Below are 22,936 nucleotides of genomic sequence, written 5' to 3'. Positions count from 1 at the left end.
AGTTAAAAAAAGAAAAGAACAACAACAACAAAAGAATCTTAGAATTAAAAAAAGACCTTAGAGTTTAAAATCTTCCACTCAAGAAATTAAAAATAGAACTACCATATAATCCAGTAATTCTACTTCTGGATATTTATTGGAAGAAATCTAAAACATTAACTCAAAAATATAAATGAACCTCTATATGCATGAGTCCTTTCTACAACATTCCTGGAAAGTTCCAACCAGTTCCAGCTTGGCTGCAGTCTGTCATGTAGATGTCACTCTCTGAAAATGAGCCTCATGCCTTTACAGGATTGCTGCAATGGTTAGTACTTTTTTCCTAATATTAAGCCAAACTCTATCTTGCTGAAATACATCTAATACCTCAATTTAAAAAATCATTATTGTGCTCCATGAAAGTTAGATATAATTGGAAAATGGCTTACCTTATGGGCTAGATGTAATAGTATTTATATAGAGTCAGAATAAAAATTTTATATAATGTATTTGGTGTTGTAACACCTGATATCATTAATGTTAGCAGTCTCCCATGAGATCTCTGATACAATGTATTAATCCATTGTCCCAAATAATATCTTGAGTTATCACGTGTTACACAACAGGTTGCCAGACTCTTAAAAGATAAAAGTCCAGTTCTTTGTTACAATTATTGTATTTCACACAGCTGGGGCTCTCTTGCCTCCTTCTGCAGTGCCTTAGGACTGAGATAAATCTGTATGCCTAATAGTTTTTCCTCCTCTCTCATGTTTTCGCCCAGACATATCTGTGGGGTTTATAAGCAGAACCTTAAACTAAGCCTTAAAGTCCAGGCCTTAAACGAAGATAAACCCCTGCATGGAGGGCCTGAAGCAGCAGGAGCTCAGACCTGGAGGTGCTGGGGAATGTCTTTCTCTCAGAGGACCCTAGTCCTAAAGGTGAAGGGTTTGCCTCTAGCCCTTACCTCCTAACGAACTTGGGAGGATTCTCTGGTGCAGTGCTGCTGCCCTTGGCTCTTGCCTTTCTCCTGCCTGTGCAATTCCTCACAGACCATCGCACCACTTGTGCCTGGTGTCTTCTCGTCAGGCTGCCTGAGTCATGGTGTTTGTGCATGTGCATAGCAGAGGGTGGCTCCTCAGAGCAAGTCTGGGACCTAATGTCATTCGATATAATCTTTATAATTCCAGTTCGTAAGTGAAAAATAAAAACCCTCACAAATCTAAACAACACTAAAATTGACTGGTGTCTTACAGTCATCTTCATGGGGGCAAGTTAAGTAGAAGTCGCAGAGCAGCATGTTTGGCATGTGATAGAGGAAAGAATCTTAAATGTAACACTTGTGGTAGAAAGAATGACCAAAGTTGGAACTGGCATATTTATATGCCATAAAAATGCAACTTTGCGGTAAATGTTATCTCTAACATGGAAGGTACGCATATTTCTGGTTTGAAATTTTAGACTAAGTAGCTCGAACCCTGTCCAATTCAGCTGGACTCAGTTATGTTGGATGTTTGACCAAAATTACCAGTTAGTTCAGTTAAAACACTCAAACCAAACCCTAAATATACAGTTATAACTGCTATTGAATACATTTGCTTCACTGGAAGTAATTTTCATATTTAACATTTGTTTGCTGTGAGGAAATCTGTTAGAACTTCATTTAATTATTTTGAAGAGACTGGGTGATTAATAAAATGAATAGAAGATTATTTTTCAATTTCTATATAATATCAAGCACAAGTCATATGAAAATTGAGTCTGTTTGAATGAACCAAAGAATAAAACAAATAGAAGCTAGTTAAGAATTTTAAATTATTTCTGGAGAAGATTGTTATGCATTCAAATCACCCAAAGCACTCAGCATGAGTAGTAAAAAATGTATTTATGTGTAGTTTTCATGACAAAATAAGAGATAAAAATAGTTGCCTTCATTAATTTTAACAAAAACAATTAAATATCACTAATGTCATAATTAAGAATCTAGTGATAAAGTATCAATGCTTCCTAGGTACTAGACATTGTTATAAGAACTTTACATCTATTGATTCATTTAATCTGCTCACCAACCACACTCAGGGGATTCTATTATTACTGTTTTATGGATGAAGGCATCTATGCATAGAGAAAGAAATAAGTGGCAGAGCCAGGATTTGAAGAAATTAATAATATGACCATATTTGCAAGGAAAGTTCATTTTACTTGAGAAAATACACACATTTAAAATATATTAGCATTTTCTTTGTATGTCAGCAGGCAATGCTTTGGGGTCTAGGGCTATTTGATGAACCATCTTATCCAGATTATCTCCAATATCTACTCTTTAATTTTGCCTGGTCCAGGAATTAAAACCAAACCCATCTTCCTGAGACTAAAGACTAAAATGTTCCATCCACGGCGGTCAGCGCTCAGGACCAATTGTATTGTCTTCTGACACTTGATACAAATGTACAATGAATCATCATCTTTTTTTTTTTTCCTGAAGAAAAATGTGGTGACAGTTATTAAAACATGTCCAGCTGGACTTTTCTTCAAATACTGTTTTATCGAGTATTGCAGTCATACATGAAGAGGTCTACTTTCTTACCTGACCAAAGTAAAAAGATGCTTGCCATTTGCGTATAGAGAAGGTGTGCAGGGCAGAGAGGTAGAAGGTGGGGAGCTGGAGGAGGATGCTCAGGGCCATCTTGCCTTCATTTGCCAATGCCCCCTACTCTGCCCCCCACTTGGCTGTCTGAGGAGAGGGGCAGAGTAACATCTGCCTGGTGGGGTGAACTCCACCCAACCAGAAATTTCTGAAAAGGCAGGGGGTGGGGTACAGAGGCCTTGAGGACCAATGCCAAAATACTTGGTTTTCAAGTTACTAATTAAATATGGAGGCTACAAAACTACATAATCTTTTTAAATATTGTAAATCCATACTCTGTCCAGACTGCCTTTTACACTAGTCATTCTGAGTAAGTTGTAGTGTATGCATTGGTTGGTGGTTGTATTTAAGAACTGAGAAAGAAAGTAGAAAACTGTTTCTCAAGATAAATTCTGAGTACCTAGGAAACCTCAGGCCACATAAATGTTTCATGGGCTTTCTGCACTGTACTGGTAGGAGTAGAACTCTGTCTTCTGATGTGTCATGCTACTTAACACGAGGCAACAGTGTGAAAGCGAAATCTGATTCCCAAGCAATATGCTCATAAAATCTATAACAGTGGCATATGATTGCTGGCAGGAAATGTTTTACCTGGGTGTCTTCTGGCTATGCAAGTGTGTAAAATGAATCTGTGTATGATTAAATGTTGAATGAGTAAATAAATTAATGAATGACTGGGAGGCTGGTAAGTTATTATTGTTTGATGACTTTAACAATCTTAGTTATATCGTGGAGTATCTAGGGGACTCTGCTTCTACACATTCATCTACTCGGCTCCTTTCTTCCCAAGATTGTAGAAAATACTGTTTTACACTCCCCTATGCCAGCGAAAATATTAGGTATTATATAAACATCTGTTGAATTATTATCTATGGTTCCCCATCTCTGTTACTTTTGTATCCACACAAATAATAACAGGCTCTATTAGATTTTATTACATCTTAATTCTGCTGCTTACATGAGATAACCAATGGTAGGCTGATGGCAACGAACTATGACTATAGAGCAGAGCTGGTTTTACTCAGGTTTCCATAGCATCACTGTCAATGTTTGAAAAAATAGCTTTCTGATAAAAGCATTGGTTGGTTGGCTGGCTAGTGGGAGATGCCTTGTGTTTGTAGTGGAAGAATTTGGATTTGAGCCCATTTCCACCACTTAATATCTATGTGGCTCTTGCAAATCGCCCAGTCTCACCTTGAAAACGGGTGTAGTCTGGTCTTCCTTAGAGGGTCACTGAGAAGATCAAGTGGAATTCACTGGTGGTGTGCTTTGTATAATGGACATTTGTACAATGTTGTTTGTCTAGGATTCACTAATCTTGCCTTCTAAATAACTGTATAAGTACTACATGCAGAGCAATTTAGAGCTAGAATAGATCTAATGTGTTCTAATTCTATCATAAGAATTTTACATTATAAACATTTATGTAAAGAGCCAAGCTTTCTACAGAAACTGTTAAGTCCTTTATATAATATTATTCATGAAGAAAAAGTAAACCGAAAGTAATTGAAAATAACCCCTTTTGTCTGGAATAACAGATAGGAATCAAATTTCTAGGCTCTTCTATTCCATGTAGAAAAGCAGTGATTTTTAAGGAAAGTTAAAATATGAGGAAAATTGTAGGCCTGAATGTTAACTTAGGCAAACACAAACTTGTTTTTCTTTTATAAACGCCTTACTTTATTTTAGCTTTCAGATTTTTTTATTGTAGTTTGTTTGTTTAAACTACAAAATAAAAAAAGTTTTTACTACAAAAAAAAAGGTGTTTTTTTTTTTTTTTTGGTGTAGTCTACATGAAGATCTTCCTTTGCCGCTGTAAAACACAGGCTTTTATTTGGAAAAGAACACTTTAGTTGACTCCATATGCTTTTTGAGTGCTCCTTTTATCTAGGTTTCAGCCTGGAAACACATTGCTTAAAAAACGCCGGCAGTTACAGTTTGCAGCCAACAAGTTACCCTGAATTAGCTACTGGTGACCCTCGCAATAGGGAGTACCTCTGTGTAAGAGTTAACAGTAGTTCTCAGAGAGTGGTTCCTGCCCCAGCAGCATCTGGGCTCCTGGGAACTTGTTACAAATACAAATTCTGACTCCACACAAGACCTAATGAATCTGAAACTGGGTCCAGCAATCTGTATTAACAAACCCTCCAGGTGATTCTGATGTGCACTAAAGTTTGAGAACCAAAAATTTACTGTTACAGAAACCCAAAATGAGGTGACACATTTCTAAAGTACATAATAAATGGCCAACATCCTTGGGTCCTTCAAATGGAGCTGAAGGCCATTATCCTGTCTAACGATGGGTCAGGCTAATAGCAGTGACGTCACAATTCACATTTTTTTGTAGGTGGCCCTCTTCACAAACACAGTGGTTAAGAACTCACAATGAGTTACAAACATGTCCCTTCTGAAGTGCTCAGACTCAATTAGAGACCTTTTGAGATGCTAGCAGCAAAATGTTTAAATTGCACTGATATTTGCCCTCTGTTTCCGGGCAACTCCTTTCTTTTGAATGGTGGCTTGCTCCACGACTTTGCTTATCCTCCCTTGCTGGGAGCCCCCTCTAGCAGCGCTTGTACCTACTCCCCAGGATTCAAACTCACCTCCTGAAGGTAGTTTCAGAACCAACTGCTCTCTAACTACATCTCCCATCTGCCCAGTGGACATAGTCACGTGGATGTCCTGCCATTACCACTGACAGAAATAAAAAAAACCTGAATTCATCATTTGCCTCAAACTCCTTCTCATTTATACTTCCACGTATTGGTCAATGGTAGTTTGCACAGATCTACAAGACCAGTCTTTCTCCTTTTCTTGCTTTCCATGTAATGGCCTGTAGGTTATTCCTTCACGATATTTCTCATATTTATCCCTTCTTGTCTATTCCTGCTATTACTATATTTAGACTGTAAGTAATTAAATTGCACAACTGTTTTCCAAAAGGTTTTCCTTCTCTATCCTCCCTCCCTTCCTAGGCTAAAGTAGATGGCATAGCGTGAGTGCTTCATACTAACCTGTTTGGCCTCCTCTCCTTTGGGCCTCCTCCTCCTCACTACAGATCAGTCTCCACACGCCTGGGCCTGACACTGACTTTCTCCAAGTTCTAATCACAGCCCATCTTTCATCTCCCCACCATGCACTCCTCCTTACAGTGTTTTCACTCTGGTAGTTCTTAAACTCGAGTCACCAGGAGGCCTGGTTAAACACTGATTTTTGGGCTCTGCTGCTAGAGTTTCTAACTCAGTAAGTCTGAGCTTGAGGCCCCAAATTTTGCATTCCTAAAATTTTCTCAGGTGTTAATGGACCAAATGCTTGTGTCCTCCCGAACCCCCAATTCATATATTGCAGCTCTAACTTTCAGTGTGACTGTATATGGAGATGAGACCTCCAAGGAAGTAATTAAAGTTAAATGAGGTCAAAAAGTGGGGCCCAGACCCAATAGGATAGTGTTATCACAAGAAGAGATGCTGCAGAGCTCATGTTCCCTCTCCACCATGTGAGGGCACCATGCATGGCAGCCGTCTACAACCCAGGAAGTGGACTCTCGTTAGAAGTTGAATCAGCCGGTTCCTACAGCCTCCAGAACTGTGGGAAAATAAATTTCTAGGTCTAAGCCCCCTAGCCTGTGGTATTCTGTCATGGCGTCTGAGTTGACTGACACACCGGGAGACCCTGACGCTGCTGCTCCCAGGACTACACTGGGAAGCACTTCTCCAGTTGTCCCGAATGGGTCAACTTGGCCGCTGTGTCTTGCTGCATGCCTTCCCCCTCTCCTCCCAGTATTTAAAGCCCACCTTGAGCCATGCTTCTCTGAAGCCTTCCAACTCTCCTGCCCACAGTAATTTCTCTTCTCACAGCCCTTAGTACTTGTCTTTAGATTCATCTGGTATTTAGTGTAGGCTACTTTATATGATTCTTTTTCCCTTCATATACTTGTTTTAGCTTCATTGTGAGGTCCTTGGAGCAGAGAATTTTCCCGTGTGTCACACTTTGTATAATGCTTTGTGCGTAGCAAGAGTTCAATAAATATGTGATTGTGTGGCAGCCGTGGTGTGCGTGAAGTTCATAGAAACTGTGGGTGTGAGATCTTCAGGTGTCGGTGTCATAGGTTTCTCATACCTTCGGAGAGCCCCTGGGTAGTGTGGAGGGACGGCTCACAGGGGAGCGTGGGACTATTGGCTTCCAGCTCAGACAGTTGCATCCTAAAAGAATTCCTCTTTTTTCATGTTTGAAGAAGAAAGAGGTACTTTTTAAGACAGTGCAGCTAATAATAATGATGATGATGCAGTAAGAGTTAAGATTTATTGAGAGATTGCTGTGTGCTAGGTGTTTCATATATATTCCCATTTGTGATCCTCCAGGCAACCAGTGGGCTTAGGGATCATGATGCTATCATTTTACAGATGAAAATTGAGGCTTAGAGAGGTTAAGAGACTTATCTGAAGGTCATACAGCCAGGCAAACTAGAGCAGGTGCCTGGGCCGTGCCTGCATAGTTCCCCACTCCTCTGTCTTAATCAACACACCGATTTCTTGCCCCCTCTTCTTTTTAAATAAGCAGAGACCTTTCTGTCAGAGGTTTATACAAGCTTGGTTTCCAACCTTTAAGATTTACTATTTCCTTGACACTGAATCAAATTCATATTTCTTTTTAAAAGATAAACCAAACACTTGAAAAACAAGCCTTCATTTCTAGTGCTAAGGGATAACTGAAGGAGAAAACATCCCATATCTGTTCTTGGGAGTTAGTTATAAAGGGCATATGGAGGTCGTGAGGCAACAGTCTGCAGTTTTCAACTAATGTCACTGATCCCGTTGGTCACAAAACCTGTTCTCAGTGAATAAAACTGACGTTATGGCTCAGTGGGTCCAGAGAATTTGTAGTGCATCTGGTTTACTTGACTCAGTGATTTGGAGAATGTTTTTCTGACATCTCAGTTTGTCAGCATTTCCAAAAAATTCCCAAACAACTGATTCTAACCTCTTTTTACTTTCCAATCAAATCTAAAGCAATATAGCAACAATAACAAAAACTTGGAATAGTACCAGTTATCCATAAGAAAATATTATGCAATTTTGAAAACTGGTTTATCATTGACTTAGCTTTTGCTTAATTTTTATTAATGCATTATATAATTACTCAAGTGGATAAATGTCTCAAAATAATATTGACAAATTATTAAGTTATATATACATATAATATATATATGTGTGAAAATATAATGTATTAGATCCCACTCTAGACAATTCTCTTAACCACAGAGCAATTTTGAGATCCTTTGAATCCTAAGGAGAAAATTTAATTGGGCTGTTTATTCCGGCTCACAGATTTAAATCCAAGGTCTCAAAAGACCTCAAAATCTACCACTTTTAATTCATTATACCTTTGTATTCATTTAAACAAATTTACTTTGCATTGCAAAGTGTGTTCTTCATATTTCTTTTCAAAGGAAAATATGATTAAACAAGAAATACCTAGGTGCTTTAGAATAATTGGAAAGTGCAGAACATAAGCAGGCAGGAAAGAAAAAGCACCGTAATTTCACCACATGGAGGTAAATGTTGCTTTATTTTGGAATCTAAAAGAAATTTAGTATCCAAAATCTTGACTAATGTAACAATATTTATTTTACTAGTCTTCATCTATCCTACTGCTCAGCTACATCTAGAATCTGTCCACATTGCTCCATCACTATTCCCACCAGCCCAGCCTACAACCTGTCTGCCCACCTCTGCCCCTTGTCTGTCTTTTCCCACACTGCCCCTGGCTCAAATCACTTCAGTGGCATCTATTGCCCTTAGGTGAAATGATCATCTCCAAAAAGCACCCAGAGGCAGTGTGGAATATCAGATCAATAATCCAAAGACCTCTGAATGACCTTGCAGGGTTGTTCTGAGACTCAATTGAGAAAAAAGCATTTGAAGATACCTATAAACTCTAGTAAGCTGTAAGTGTGAATGATTATTATTTAGATCTTTGAATGCAATGCTAAATGTAAAGTGTTTTTTGTTTTGATTTAAATTTTTTTGCTTCGTTAAATTTTAGAAAAATAACACATAATTTTCAGAATTATTAGAAACAATGTTAGCCTTTGAGAAGCAAGTACAGAGAACAACACTGTCAGTCAGAAAACAGGGTTCCAACACCACTGATACTCTTCATAGCCTTGGAAGGAGACCTGGTTCTCGCCCAATTGGGAAGTGAAAAGATGCACACACACACACACACACTTACTCACACACATGGATGTTGATTCAATATGGGTAGTATTATGAAGAAATTAGTCTTTCAACTATTTGTGCAAAAAAATAAACATTAAAAGTACACCTGTTCTGACCTACACATACTTAGATTGGTGCATAAGAATGACAATTCTCCTTGCATGGGATAGAGCAAACACCTGCCTATTATGTGGTGTGAGGACTCTTAAACTTTGCAAATGATGTCACTAATGACTGCCAGTTGTCTCAACTTGACTTCAGTTTCCCAGAGAAAATGAGACACTGAGCAAAGAAAACTTCATTATGAGAAAGTGAGATCTGGGGTTTTGATGCCCTGACCAGAGTGTAGTGGAAATATTCCTGTAAGTGAAAAGCTAATATACTCTTTTATTCATTCTGGACAGCTTGGTCATCAAATTACGATATTTCCCCTTACTCCAAACAGAATTATTCTACTGCTTGACTGGACTAGTTTAACACATTAATCTTTGATGACCAAAATGAAAGAGTCAGCATGGAAGAAAAACCTAACACAGCCATGAAGATTTGTATCAGTCAGGGTATCAGTAGCAAGTAGATTAAGACTCAAGTAAGGATAATTTGAGGAAACTTTAAGGAAGAGACAGCTTATGAAGACTTTTGGAGGGGGTTTAGGGAAAACATAAGGGGTAGTGGTAACACCCTTGTCCATAAAATGTGAGGAGCACAGGTAGCTACTGGGATTCAGAAAGAGAGAGTTCTCTAAAGAAGGCGACGTAGAACGGACCATCCCAGAGGGAGCCTGCAGAATCAATGCCTGACCTCATTCTCTCCTCCCACAGAGCTTTGGCGGGGCTTCCTACTGGCTGAACCCAAATGGGAAACAGGGAGTCAGAGAGTCCATGGTTTTAATCCATACAGTCTACCCTCCTGGGGAAAGTATAGGGTAGTTCAGGAGGGGCAAATGAAAGATATTCAGCACAGCCTTTCTTTGTAATTTACCCAGCATCTAGCACAAAGGCTGGCACTTGGTAATGTTTCTAAAAATTAGTCCAATAAAAGGACATGTGAAATCTGTCAGTGATCTACACTGAACACAGTGGCGTAAGTTATTTTTTCCTTGTTCCTATTGAGTTTCATGTTTTAGATGGACTACAACGCCATGATTTTATGAGTTTGAAAAGTTAGTAATAGTATCAGTGAGAAAACTGTAAGCTTTTTTTGTGCCTGTGGGTTCTCTCTCTCTCACTCACTCATTTACTCATACATATGCATGCTTGGCATCCTCTACAGTGTATAGTACAGGGCTGTGAAAATACTTTCAATAGAGGTTTGGTGAAAGGTTTTTAATTGTGTCAATTCAAATATGAAGGTTATGTCAAATCACAATTTTTAATTTTCTGTATTTAATTTTGTAGCATTCATTTGTTCTAAAATTTACTAAGCACCTACTTCCTATCTGTGCACTTAGATTTCAGGGATGAGTAAGGTCCCTGTCCTTGTAGGGCTTACATTGGAGAAGAGAGCCATACAAATTAGCAATCCTGATATGACTCAGTGTGCTAGGGCGGTGTTACAAAGTGACACTTCTGCTGGCAGGGAGTAGGGTGGGGCAGGGAGGGAAAACCCAGGCAGCAATATCCTATACACAAACACAGTAGACTGTAGAAGAATGAAATCAAGCAATGTTAGAAAGAGTTTTCTAAAAGCAGGATGCATTTTCTTGCTTCCAACTTGTATTTCCTACAATGTAAATACTTCATTAATATTCAAAAGGTGCCCTGACCACGGAGCTCGCCTGATAACTGGGGCAGACTAAGAAGAAACTGGGAAGCAAAGGAAGAAGACAGAAATTTGCAGATGGAGTTTATTGCAGACATAGAAAAAAAATAACTTAAAAGATGATCTGAACAAAAAGGAGACTTAGTCATAGTAAAATGAAAAGTAAGAAGGATAAAGTGAAACCAATTATTCAGAACTAAGGAGAGGAAAGCATGCGATGAAGAAAGTAATAATTATACATTCTGATCTTTGCTGATTAAAATAAGTATGAAATTGTAGGAAAGACACTGTCTTTGTAACTTATCTACATGATTTAGAAATTTCTTAATCTATTTGTGACTCAATTTCTTAACCTGAGAAGTATGGATTATTAGGAAACATAGCATGGTGGTAGACCACTCGCTTGGATCATGCGCAGTAGTGCTCAGGGTTACTGTACCCTTATCTAACACTCGCCACTTCTCCTTTGGGAAAGAATTCAATGTTCTCAGATTCGTATTGCACACCACTCCTATTAGTTATCTGTGGACAGTTTTCTGACCGCCTGGAGAACGTCATCCAGCTTTGAATGCCACCAGACTGACCGCAACACCGAAAGAGTAACACCTCATAAATTCTCCTCCGTTTTTCCACCTGGGCCTCTAAGAAATGTCAACCTCTCATCTTGGGAGGCAGTGCTACCTAATTGTATTCTACCATTCCCGGGGATAAGACAGTGGCAGATTTGTTGCCAGGAATTCTGGATCTCTCTGGTTATCCCTGAAAGGCTTGTCAGCTGAAGGGAGAAACTACTTCTGACTGTGCTTTCAAATCAGTACTAAATTGAAATGGCCAAGTGGGTTTTAATATTGCTTCTCCACGTAAGCTAAAGACATTCCTGGGCATTTTCTTCCTTAGGTAGCATCCAGTCAAAGCTCATTTCTTTATTTTCATGCTAGTTCTTCTGCCACCTAAATATTATTAAGTTCTACTTTTCTGATAAGAAGATACCCTTTTCACAGTGAACCGTTTCCAATAAGGGTTTCTTTTCTATTTGCAGACATATTTTCTATAGTTTGAGGAACATAATTAGAAATAATGAGTGCTTTATATATAATTAATGAGTTGAAGTATAATAATAGATTGTAAAATGTGAATCAGTACCTCTCTTATTTCCATTTCAAATTAAAATACATTATACTTCACTTTAGCAGAAAACATGTTATTAAAATGACCGAAAGGATATGACTTAAATTTTAAGCAACTTTAAATAAACAAGGATTCAAAGATATTACTCCTAAAAAGTTAAGAAGACAGATTATAGAATTAAAAAATAATCTCATATATTTTAATTTTTATAGCCATTAAGTATATATTTTTCTCTGTGAGCCAATTGAAAATTGGACATAAAATATCCCTTTAGTGTGTAAAACTTTTGAGATTTAGGTTCCTCCAGCTGTAATAAAAGCTCAGATAAGGCAACAATACGACATCAGATAGCTCAGCAATTAATCATTTTGTGCCTCATTCCAAATTGTGTTATGCATTGGAAAAAAACTCTACTTAATATGTTTTAGTTTTATACATTTCCTTGTCTACGACTGTATAAAATATTCAGAGAGCCCATGGTATAATGAAATAGCTGTCAGAAAAGCTTTTTTTATGATGAATATTGTAATCAAGATGCAAGAAATGGATTTTGTACCAGCCTCTAAAACTATAAGTAACACATTCTTGATAAACAACAAAAAAGTATAATTTTCAAGTTACCAATTTAAACAACTGAATCAACTTTAAAAGGAATATGTGTTAATTATTATAAATATTAAAATAATTCCTACTCATTACATAAAACCTAGGCACTTTTAATTATATCTTTTGATCAACAATAGGTACTGATATGGTGAGTTTTGTTTTAAAAGCAAAATAAACTTTTTTCTTATATAAATATACTATGAATATGTTTGACATATTGAAATTTAAAAATTAGGAGTGCAAGCATATACTTTCTTGGACAGTTCCCAGTTTACCCACTGATCCTCTGCCTTCTCAGGCCAAAATCCCCCTTTTTCTAACATGACCTTTGTTATACCACTTCTCTCTTTCCAGTCAAGCATTATCGCAGGATGTTCCAACCTCAGCACTATTGTCATTTGGATCCAGGTAAACTTTTGTCCTCAGGAGCTGTCCTGTACACTGTACAGTGCTTAGCAGCTTCCCTGGTGTCCAGTCACTAGAAGCTAGTGACCACAACTGCCACTCCCAGATGTGAGAACAAAAGCTCCTATGATATTGCCAAATGGGTGGATAAAATGACCCTGCCTGAGAATGACTGATTGAGCAACTAGTGCATATAACTTCATGCTCACTTTTGAATATGCCTCATTGTAGGGGGCAATTTTCATTTTTATCTCTCTCTCTATATATTATATTTTTATTGATTTATTTGAGAGTGAGAGAATGAAAGAGAAACATCGATTTGTTTTTCCACTTATTTATGCACTCATTGGTGCCTTGACCAGGTATCAAACCCACAACTTTGGCATATTAGGACGATGCTCTAACCATCTGAGCAACCCAGCCAGGGTCTGGGATTTTTTTCAGAGGTGATGCTCAGTAAATACTTGTTAAGAGAATGCAGAGTAAGATGGTGTTTTATTACTGTAGTATGTCGCTGAAATAATAAACATGGTATTCATAAATTGAACTCAGTTTCATTTAAGAACTTAAGCTTCTATATCCATTTTGGACTTGTTTATTTTCCAATAGTTGGAATAGAAAGAGGAGAGAAGACAGTGTTTTCCACATTGAGAGATCCAATTGGCACATAAATTTCGAATGGGAATCAATCCCTTGTAGTTTTTTTCTTTCTTCTTCAACTACTAGGAAAAGACGACAAAAGGGGAACCCTTTTGAACTGTTGGTGGGAATGTAGATTGGGGCAGCCACTGTGAAACCAGAATGCAGTTACCTCAAAAAATTAAAGATAGATCTGCCTTATAACCCAGTGATTCCTCTTCTGCGAATTATCTGAAGAAATCCGAAACACTAATTTGAAAGAACAGAAGTACCCCTTTGTTCATTGTAGCATTATTTAAAATTGCCAAGATTTGGTAATAGCCCAAGGGTCCATCAGTAGGTGAGTGAACAACTATGGGACATTTACACAATGAAATACCACTCGGCTGTATAAAAAAAGGAAATCTTACCCTTTGTGACAGCAGGATACACCTGGAGAGCATTATGCTAACTGAAATAAGCCAGTCAGAGAAAGACAGGTACCATACATTTTACCCATATGTGGACTCTAATGAACAAACTGAACTAACACACAAAATATAGACAGACTCATAGATATAGAGCAGGCTGACAGCTCAGGGTCGAGGGTTAGGGGGTGGAGGGAGTGAGTGAAAAAAAAAGACTCATGGTCATGGACAACAGTGTGGTGACTGTGCTGGGGGTAGGGATAGGTGGAGGTAGAAGAGGGTATAAGGGGCATAAAAGGTAATGGAATCCCTGGCTGGTGTAGCTCAGTGGATTGAGCACAGGCCTGCCAACCAAAGGGCTGCGGTTCAATTCCCAGGCAGGGCACATGCCTGGGTTGCAGGCCAGGTCCCCAGTACTACACATTGATGTTTCACTTCCTCTCTTTCTCCTTCCCTTCCCCTCTCTCTAAAAGTAAGTAAATAAAATCTTTAAAAAAAGGTAATAGAAAAAAATACAATAAAAATAAATTAAAAAAAGAAAAAGATGATATCAAAATCTATTGAAAAAGAGAAGAAAGTATAAAAGCAAAGCAAGAAGTAGAAAAGATAAAATGAATGAATGAATGAATGAATAAATAAATGGAGAAGAAGAAAAAGTGTGCAAGATATAGCAGGTATTTCTATACTTACGACCCACTTTTATAATGGGTTTATAAGTATAAACTGAAAAGGCTGAATTCAAATAAAAATATTTTTAAAGGAAAGTATGCCTTTCAATTTGAAAATAGCAAAAAATTACAACAGTAGTTGGTTTAAAAAATTAATATTATAGTTAATTTTCTAACACAGACATACAAGGGGTAAAACAAAATAGAGAAAGAGATGAAAAAGAAAATGTAAATGAAAGGTAGACCCCAAAAAAGAAATATGGAAAACTTTATGAGAATAAAAGAAGTAAAATATGAATGCTTTAAAAAGCACACTTTAACTTCTAATGGATCCCAAAGTCTTTTACATAACATGGAGATCCATTAAATAAAACTTAGCTAATGATTTAATGTAGTTTTGAAAAATTATTTCCCTGTAGAGTATGAGTTAGAAATTATGAGAACCACAACTACTTTGTTTTACTGATCATGAGGTAAATGAAAACATGTAAAATTTTCCCAAGTAATGTTTACTTATTTATAGGTTGAATTTCATTTAGTTTTGTATTTCTGATTGAGAAATCATGGGGGGGAAGTTCAAGTCATGGAGAAAGATTCATTCAGAGTATTTTCCTTTTATACTTCTCATCAAGAAGACATATGTACAATGGTTAAGAGAATTGAATCTAGAGATCTAGACTAGCTGAATTAAAATCTGGCTCCCCACTTTCTAGCAGTGTGACCCTGCATTTGCGTTCCCCCAGAAGCAGATCTGAGACAAGCATTTCATGGTAAATGGTCTCTCTGGAAAGGGATCCCAGACACACTAAGGGACTGAGGAGGTGAGAAAAAGTAAGGAAGCCGAAAGAGAATATGGCATCCAGCCAGCCTCCAAGGGAGAATTGAGTTCTATAGACGGGAACTCAGGAGTCTATGCAAAACACACATCAGACTTGTCCCAACTAAATCTGAATTTTAGCTTCTTGATTTTTAAAACCTGCCAATTTTTGTCTTTCACTGGTGAGGGCTGCTCTCTGGGGTATTAACATTGTGGCACCCCAGTGTGTCCTGAATGGAGCTGAGTGTGCTCCTGTGGCCCCTCAGACAGAAAGCGGAAGGGTCTGCAGCACGCAGCACTAGCTTTTACCTCCGATTACTTCAAATGTTGTATTTGAAAGTTACCATAACACCCGTATGATCTTCCTAAATCAAATTAACGAAAGATAAGTTTTTAGATTATCAAACACTAAATCTAATAACTATCAGAGTAAATATTCATTCATGGGTACTTGGTACTGTGTTAAGTGCTTGAAAATTATTTGCGTAACTGCAACAATATTTACACTGGGTTTGGACTCTTCATGCTACCAGCATATCAGGTGTAAAAAGGGAATAGCTGATCCTACTATTAACTGGACGGGCTCATCTGCAGGGTGAATACCAAAGGAAGGCAGAGATTGGATCCCAAGTTCATCTATTTCAACATGTCCAGTGTCAAATGTCCATAAAAGAGTATAGAAACCCATATAAAGAAGACCCTCGAGAATTCAACTTTTTTATGTTTCTAAGTCTGAACAACCCTAGAAGCTGAGGTCCCTTTGAAGCCAAAGGGGCATTTGGATGTCATAAGTATAAACTATGACTTTAGGGCCAGTTATAGAAATGAAGATTGTATCCTCTACTATATTTTATTTTCAGCTGTGCCATAAATAATTCTAATATTCAGCAAATATTTATCTTGTCTCTCCTATTCCTTACTTTTTTTATAAAGGATGTGGTGTTGTTGACCAACTTTATTATTCAATCTATGGTAATAAATATTGAGATAGGACTGTGATAGGAGAGAGGGTATGAATATAAACTCAGAAATCCTGTATCCATTAATTTATAAGACTGGTTTGCCTCTATTTTTGATTGAACAATGGTTATGTTTATTAGGCAGTAGTATTCCACCCTCCAACCTCCCCCAATTTGGAAATATAAACATCTGTTTGAGCAGGTGGAGAACTGAAGAGAGATGGCAGGTGACAATGGAGAATCCCGCATCATCACCAAAGATGTGGAAAGAATGTTGGAATTTTCTATGGCTCAAGTGGACTCCACAGGAGGAAACTCGGCCTCAGCCTTCTTGCTGGAACCCAATTCCAGAGGGTGGGCCACTAGGAGCAGATATTCAAGGAGCAAAGAGCTACACTATGTGCTGTATGAGACAGTCACTGAGGGGTCCCTGAAGAGAACTGGAATAAGTTCTCGTCACCAAGGAGCTGAACAAATACAATGGTCCCTAACACTGGGCCCCTCAGAAAGCCAACATTTGGATGCAACCACACAGAGAACATTGAAGACATTTCCCTCCTCCCCTTCAGTTTCTGCCCCCAAAACTGCTATAGCAGAAAGGGTTCTAGAAGAGGGGAGAGGTAGGAAGCAAAGGGCACATCAGGTTCTTTGGGCCTGATCATGCCTGGCTGGGGACAGTTGCGGGGATGATGATGTAGGTAGGGATTAGTTTCCACAGAAACTAATGCTCAAGGTCTCTATTGGGCAAAATGCAAAGCTGTTTCATATCTATGTGTTGCCAATTTCAATTATGCAAAAAAAAAAGTGCATACTCAACAGAGCCAGAAAAGGAGAGTAAAAAAGAAAAAGGAGGACCAAGACTGAAATAAAGTTATGTTAAATTAGGTGGTTACTGGGATTGCAGATCCTTTTATCTGCCACCGTATGTTTTTAATGTTGCCATACAACACATATTATAAAAATTGAATGCATGTGCCAAATTCCATATACCAAAGTCGATATACATATGTAGTTTTGTAGTGTGAACCTATGTGAAAACATGGGCTGTATGCATGTATGTGCACACATAAATGTATACCTATAAAAGCAAAACAAAAATTTTATATACTTACATTACCTGGAAATAAAGGTACAATACTATGTGATGTGTTAGAATAGAACTGATATTTATGAAGTTCAGAAAACCTTGCAAGATCATGGATTTAGGGATTAATGTTGAATATTTGTATATTCTTGATAACCCCTCATGAGTTCAGTTTATTTCTCCTTTCTAGAACTATCCCAAGATGTAAGCTGGGTTTGCATATTATATTTTAAAAACTGTTTGTAGCACTTAATTGGACACTATCAGAAAGCACAAAGTAAAGTGCAAAAGGTAGGCCAAGCACCTACATAGCACTTACCTTAGTATCATATTTGATGTAGTTAGAAAAGTTAAATACCCATGAAGAAACACAAATACCTAACTCTCAAGCATTTTCATCAGAGGAAAAATAATCCCTATTCTTTCTTTCCTGAGGCTCTCTCATGAGTGAAGACCATATCCTTCTATTTATATTTATGATTTCTGTGCTTTGATTTATTATGTTCTAGAGTTTGAGCCTGCATTTGGCTCTTTTTGACTCATAGTGACATTTGCAATAATCTCTCAGAAATGGCAGATCATGAATGCATATAATTACCAAATTATAACAAATCACAAAGCAACCTGAAAGAAAGGTTATTTAACAGTGATATCCTGGAAGCATAAGAGGTGGGAATGTTGCCATGTGAAACAGTCCTGGGCTTCAAATAAAATACCTTTTGGCTCATTTCAAAGTAAGAGTTGAAAATTTTTCTCATATAAAATTAGAATAAGATGAGATTTCCCTTAAGAAAACCCCAAAGCAGGAGATTTTACTTTTGAAATCAGGATTTGGGGAATTATTATCACTTTTTTGTAAGTTACCAAAACCACCAAACAATGAATCTTTTGTACTAAATTGAAAAGAATATCATAGTCATAGATATTCAAAACTAGGTCTTGTTAAATTTTATGAATTTACAATCACCAATGAGAGTCACCCATTCTATATGGGTTTAATGTTAAGCATTCCCTAGTGTTATTGAAATTATTTATAACATTAAAATTTATGAATGCTAAAAATTGGTAATTTTCTGTTAACCATATGCTCCCTTATTGCTTTAATGTATTATTGTAAAAACCATAAATACTATTTATAATAATTATGTTGAATTTTAGCTAGGTGTTTGGTTTATTATCACATCCAATGTGCTACTTACTCTGTGAGGTCTGAGTGTCTATGAACTTCTTTATCAAGGCATCAGTTGTTTGGGTATAAAGACTGAGAGCATATCTCAGAGATTGAAGATCTGGGCTTTTCTCCAAGAAATTCTTTTTGAGGCCATTTCCTCCCGCATGAAAGTATTGCTAAAAAGAAAATAAATAATGTAAGCAGAGGCATCTGGAAGTGATACTGGAGGATGGGCTTTATGGCTGTAATAGTAAAGCTCAAATGGAATAATACAGTATGGTCGATGTAATGTTGGTACAAAGAAAGTGCTACCGCATGCCCATTGCTAAGTCATCACCATCTAGTTCAGGTTCCCTCGATATCTCCGAAATGATGCTCTGCACCATGGACCTGAGATCCTTGGGCCTTAAGACTTTTCCTCGAATTTAAAATTTTAGTTATGCATATGAGATTATGAAGATGCCATGGTCGGCATCCTTTGGAATGACACATTTAGATAATAGTCAACTTGATTATTGACTTCTGTTTTTAGAGGATGAGAAAAGTGTTCATGGTTAGCAAAATTTCACAAGGAAGGGAACTTAGTCATGTTTCCAGACACTAGTTTGTGATTCGAGGCCAGATCCCTGCTGGTCCAACGTCCCCATCCTGTAATCACACAGTGGTACAGACAGGGGCCAACCTAAAATTGGAGAGTGGCCCTTAGAAAGTCAGCATCCCCTGAATCTTGTGTCTGATAAATGTAACAAATCATGTAGGTTTTATTTTTTTGCTAATGTCAATCAACAAACTCAAAACATTACAATAGCTATAGGTAAGATCATAGAGAAGATGTGAGCTCTCTGACAATAAATATAGTCATTGAAGAATGCTAGCATTTTACATGCTGCAAGAATTATGCATGACATCCCTTTGCAAAGTAGAATATGTAGAGATATATGATGGAACAAAAAATGTTTTCTCCCCCAATCATTTATAGATGATACTATATTTATACCATTGGCAACATTCTGCTAATGTCAGGCAAATGGTTCTCCCACTTTCTCTCTACACCAACAATGCTAAACACTCATCACAACATGGCTCTCTCTGACCCGTGAGCCCACAAAATAACATATTTTGAAAAAGCTCAACGAAAAATTTTGATACATGCTCTTAAGTGAATATGTGTCATCCCTCTATCCTACTCCTTTAAACATTATGAGCTAAAATAATTCAATGAACCGTGAAATCATAATTACCTCAATTTTCTCCCTTGTTCAAGGGAGATGTAGAAAAGTATCCTGCATTTGTAGGCATCTGAGTACACTTTCAAACAGTATAATGTAGGGAAGATTCAGGGCAATGGGGATCTAATCAGAAGAAAGATTGCTCCAATTACAGACACCCTCTCCAAGGGGAAGAAACGGGCCACTTAAGGTCCCAATAGAATAATGGGAAAAGCCTTTTCTTACTTTTTTAAAAAAAGGACAAAGACATAATATTTGAAATTATTTTATACTTTGATCTTCTTGTAAAAATGTTAAAATATGTTCACAAGTAGAAAGTATTTATCGAGAACTATGAGTCCAGAATTGTTTCAGGTGTGTTGATGAATGAAAAAAAATAGGATCATTCCTTTCTTCATGAAACATGAAATAAATATAATATTTAAGGTGGAAAAAGATGTATTGAAAGGGAAAGGTATTTGTCCTAAAGGTGTGGTGGGGTGCTCTCTGGAGGTCTGTTTACATAAGAGCCAAGGAGCATCAGATGCAATAACCCCCCCCAACAGGAAAGAGAGTGGGGTAAATTGGACCAAAAATAGGCAGGATCTCTGAAAGAAACACATTCTCTCTCTCAGTGTTTCTCAGACAAGCTCCAGTTTTATGACACCTAAGCATAAGCACTAGAGGATTATAATAAAAAGAAGTAAAAGAAGAATAAGCAGCAGCTATCATGGTATTTTGCCATCTATTGGGACTAATGAGAGTTGTCTGGGATGACTGTGACTTTGAAATTAGGAAAAAAGATTAGTGGTTTATCTTTGCTTTTCATTGTCTTTAAGCTATTTTAAAATATAAATTGTAGGAAATGGGTAATAATGTAATTGGCACTCGTTTGTATAAATGCAAATTAATTATTTCTGGTAGGATAGGACTGATGTTCTGTGGGTGGATCTGTTTTGCTCCTATTTGGAAATTTACTTCAGCTTTCTTTATGTGTGGTTCCTGAAGTTCTCCCTTGAGAATTCCCAGTTGTAAGAGCTTACTGGCTCCCTCATAAATTGATGAGGTAAATAACACTTTGGCTTGTTTAATAATGGCACGAATGTCACAATTATACTATGCCCTCTTTTAAAAAGTGTTCTGTAACAGTGTACGTAGAGCAGCACGGGTGACACCATTCACAAGGGCGGCCACAATTTCACTGTCTGACTGTGGGAACAGGGCCATGGGCCCCTGGCTCTCCCCACAGCATCAGTGTCAGGGTCTGCCTTCTGCCGTTCTCTCTCCCTCTGCCCTTTAACAAATACTTCTTAAAACTACATCACGAGCCAGACCTTGTGCTGGTTGCCAAAAATATGAAGCTAGAGAGGCCCAGAGGTTGCTGTCAGAGGGATTATAATCTACTAGGAAATTGAACCAAAATGCCAACATGACTTCAACAATACATTGCAGGTGTAAGGAAAATGATTTGAAACACAGACAATGGGGAGGCAAACAGTTCTACTGGGGAAGGAGTCAGTAGAGGTCTCTAAAGAGGTGACATCTTTGATGCTTATCACTTTATCAGCATCACCATTTTAACTTTCAGTAGTGCCTAGCTATGTCACTGTAACTGGACGAGAGAAAGAAGACAATTCCCTGGGTAACCAACAACACCTGAGAAGAACTGAGGTACTTATAATTCTCAGAACATGTTTCTTTGGTATAATTTGAACAATGCTGGTTTGCTACTATTATTCTATTCTCATCACTGAAGTTGTGCTGCCTAGAAGATTTAAGTTGCCTCTAGGCAGTGGTGGACCCAGGAAAATTTAGAGATGGCATTGTAGTCTTTTTTTTTTTTTTAATTGCTGTTCAAGAACAGTTGTCTGCATTTTCCTCCCACCACTGTCCCCCAACCCCAGGCATCCCCACCTGCCTCCCCTGATTCTGACCTGCTTGGTTTTGTCTAAGGAGGACATACAGAGGGCCCAGAGACATATGAAAGGATGCTCAGCATCACTAGCCATCAGAGAGATACAAATTAAAACCACAATGAGATACCACTTCACACTGGTCAGAATGGCCATCATAAACAAATCAACAAAGAAGTGTTGGAGAGGATGTGGAGAGATGGTATTATAATCTTAAAGATTCACAATGTTTATTAACATATGAAAGGCTCTGAGACCCACTGTGGTAAAGAAATCTGTTTAATCTTTCATTAACACACAGTAGTCCCCCTTTATCCGCAGGGGGTATGTTCCAAGACCGCCTGTGAATGCCTGAAAACCAGGATAGCACCGAACCCTACATAAATTATTTTTTCCTATACACACATGCCCATGAGAAAATTTAACTTATAAATTAGGTAATAGAGGATTAACAACAATAACTAGTAGTAAAATAGAGCACTTAATGATAATATAGTGTGACAAAAGTTACGTGAATGTGGCATTTTTAAGTAAAATAGGGTTACTTGAACACAAGCACTGTGATACCACGACAGTTGATCTGATACCCAAGTTGGCCACTAATAGGCTAAATGGGCAGGGGGTGTACAAAGTGTGGAGACACTGGACGAAAGGATGATTTACATCCGAGGCAACATGACGCGAGATGGCTAAGATATCGCTATGCTACTAGGAGGGGCACCCAAGTTAAAACTTATGCATTGTTTATTCCTAAGAATTCCCCTCTAATATTTTTGGACTGTGGTTGACTGCTGTTAACTGAAACCATAGGAAATGAAACCTCATTCTTAAAATTATTTGGTTACAAGACACATATCACGTAAAACATTTATTAACACTTGGGGACACAAATATTCCATGAGATATGATTTAGGAAATCCTAGGAATGTGACTGGATTTCACATAACAGGGAGAGTTTTGAGGGTCTAGAAGGCTTCCTGAAAGAAGGAAACTAGAGTTAGGCTATGAAGACACAAACTATGTATTTCTTCTTGAATCCCTTATGATAATTTTATAGGAAGACATGTTTTTACTGGGAGGGCATTATTTTGTAGGTCTCTGTACATGGGGAACTAATCATGAGATGAAAACATAAGATACGAGTTTGTTCCAGAGGAAAGCCTAACGGTTTCCCAAGAGCTTTCAGCTGACACTGAACTGACTTCTGCCAAAGGCTCTAGCAGGATGGTAAGTGAACAGAAGATTTGTAAGGGCGGAAATGATGCCTTTGTCTTTTGGGTGCTTTGTATAATAGGAGATGTTGCAAGACACACCAGGGACAGAAGG

At 37.8% G+C, this 22,936-nt stretch overlaps 1 protein-coding gene across 4 annotated transcripts in view; it reads right to left on the bottom strand.

The window, feature by feature from the left end:
- UNC13C (unc-13 homolog C) overlaps window positions 1-22,936 on the bottom strand; it is a 543,682-nt gene that overhangs the window by 38,315 nt on the left and 482,431 nt on the right. For all 4 annotated transcript variants that reach the window (XM_053928749.1, XM_053928748.1, XM_053928751.1 and 1 more), the window contains one exon: window positions 18,518-18,665. In XM_053928749.1, coding sequence (XP_053784724.1) covers window positions 18,518-18,665 — 148 coding nt within the window. The remainder of the gene's footprint in view (window positions 1-18,517; window positions 18,666-22,936) is intronic.

Source organism: Desmodus rotundus, chromosome 7, assembly GCF_022682495.2.
Source record: "Desmodus rotundus isolate HL8 chromosome 7, HLdesRot8A.1, whole genome shotgun sequence".
Lineage (NCBI taxonomy): Eukaryota > Metazoa > Chordata > Mammalia > Chiroptera > Phyllostomidae > Desmodus > Desmodus rotundus.
Note: the sequence above shows the minus strand (reverse complement) of the source record. Positions and strands in the feature narration are given on the sequence as shown.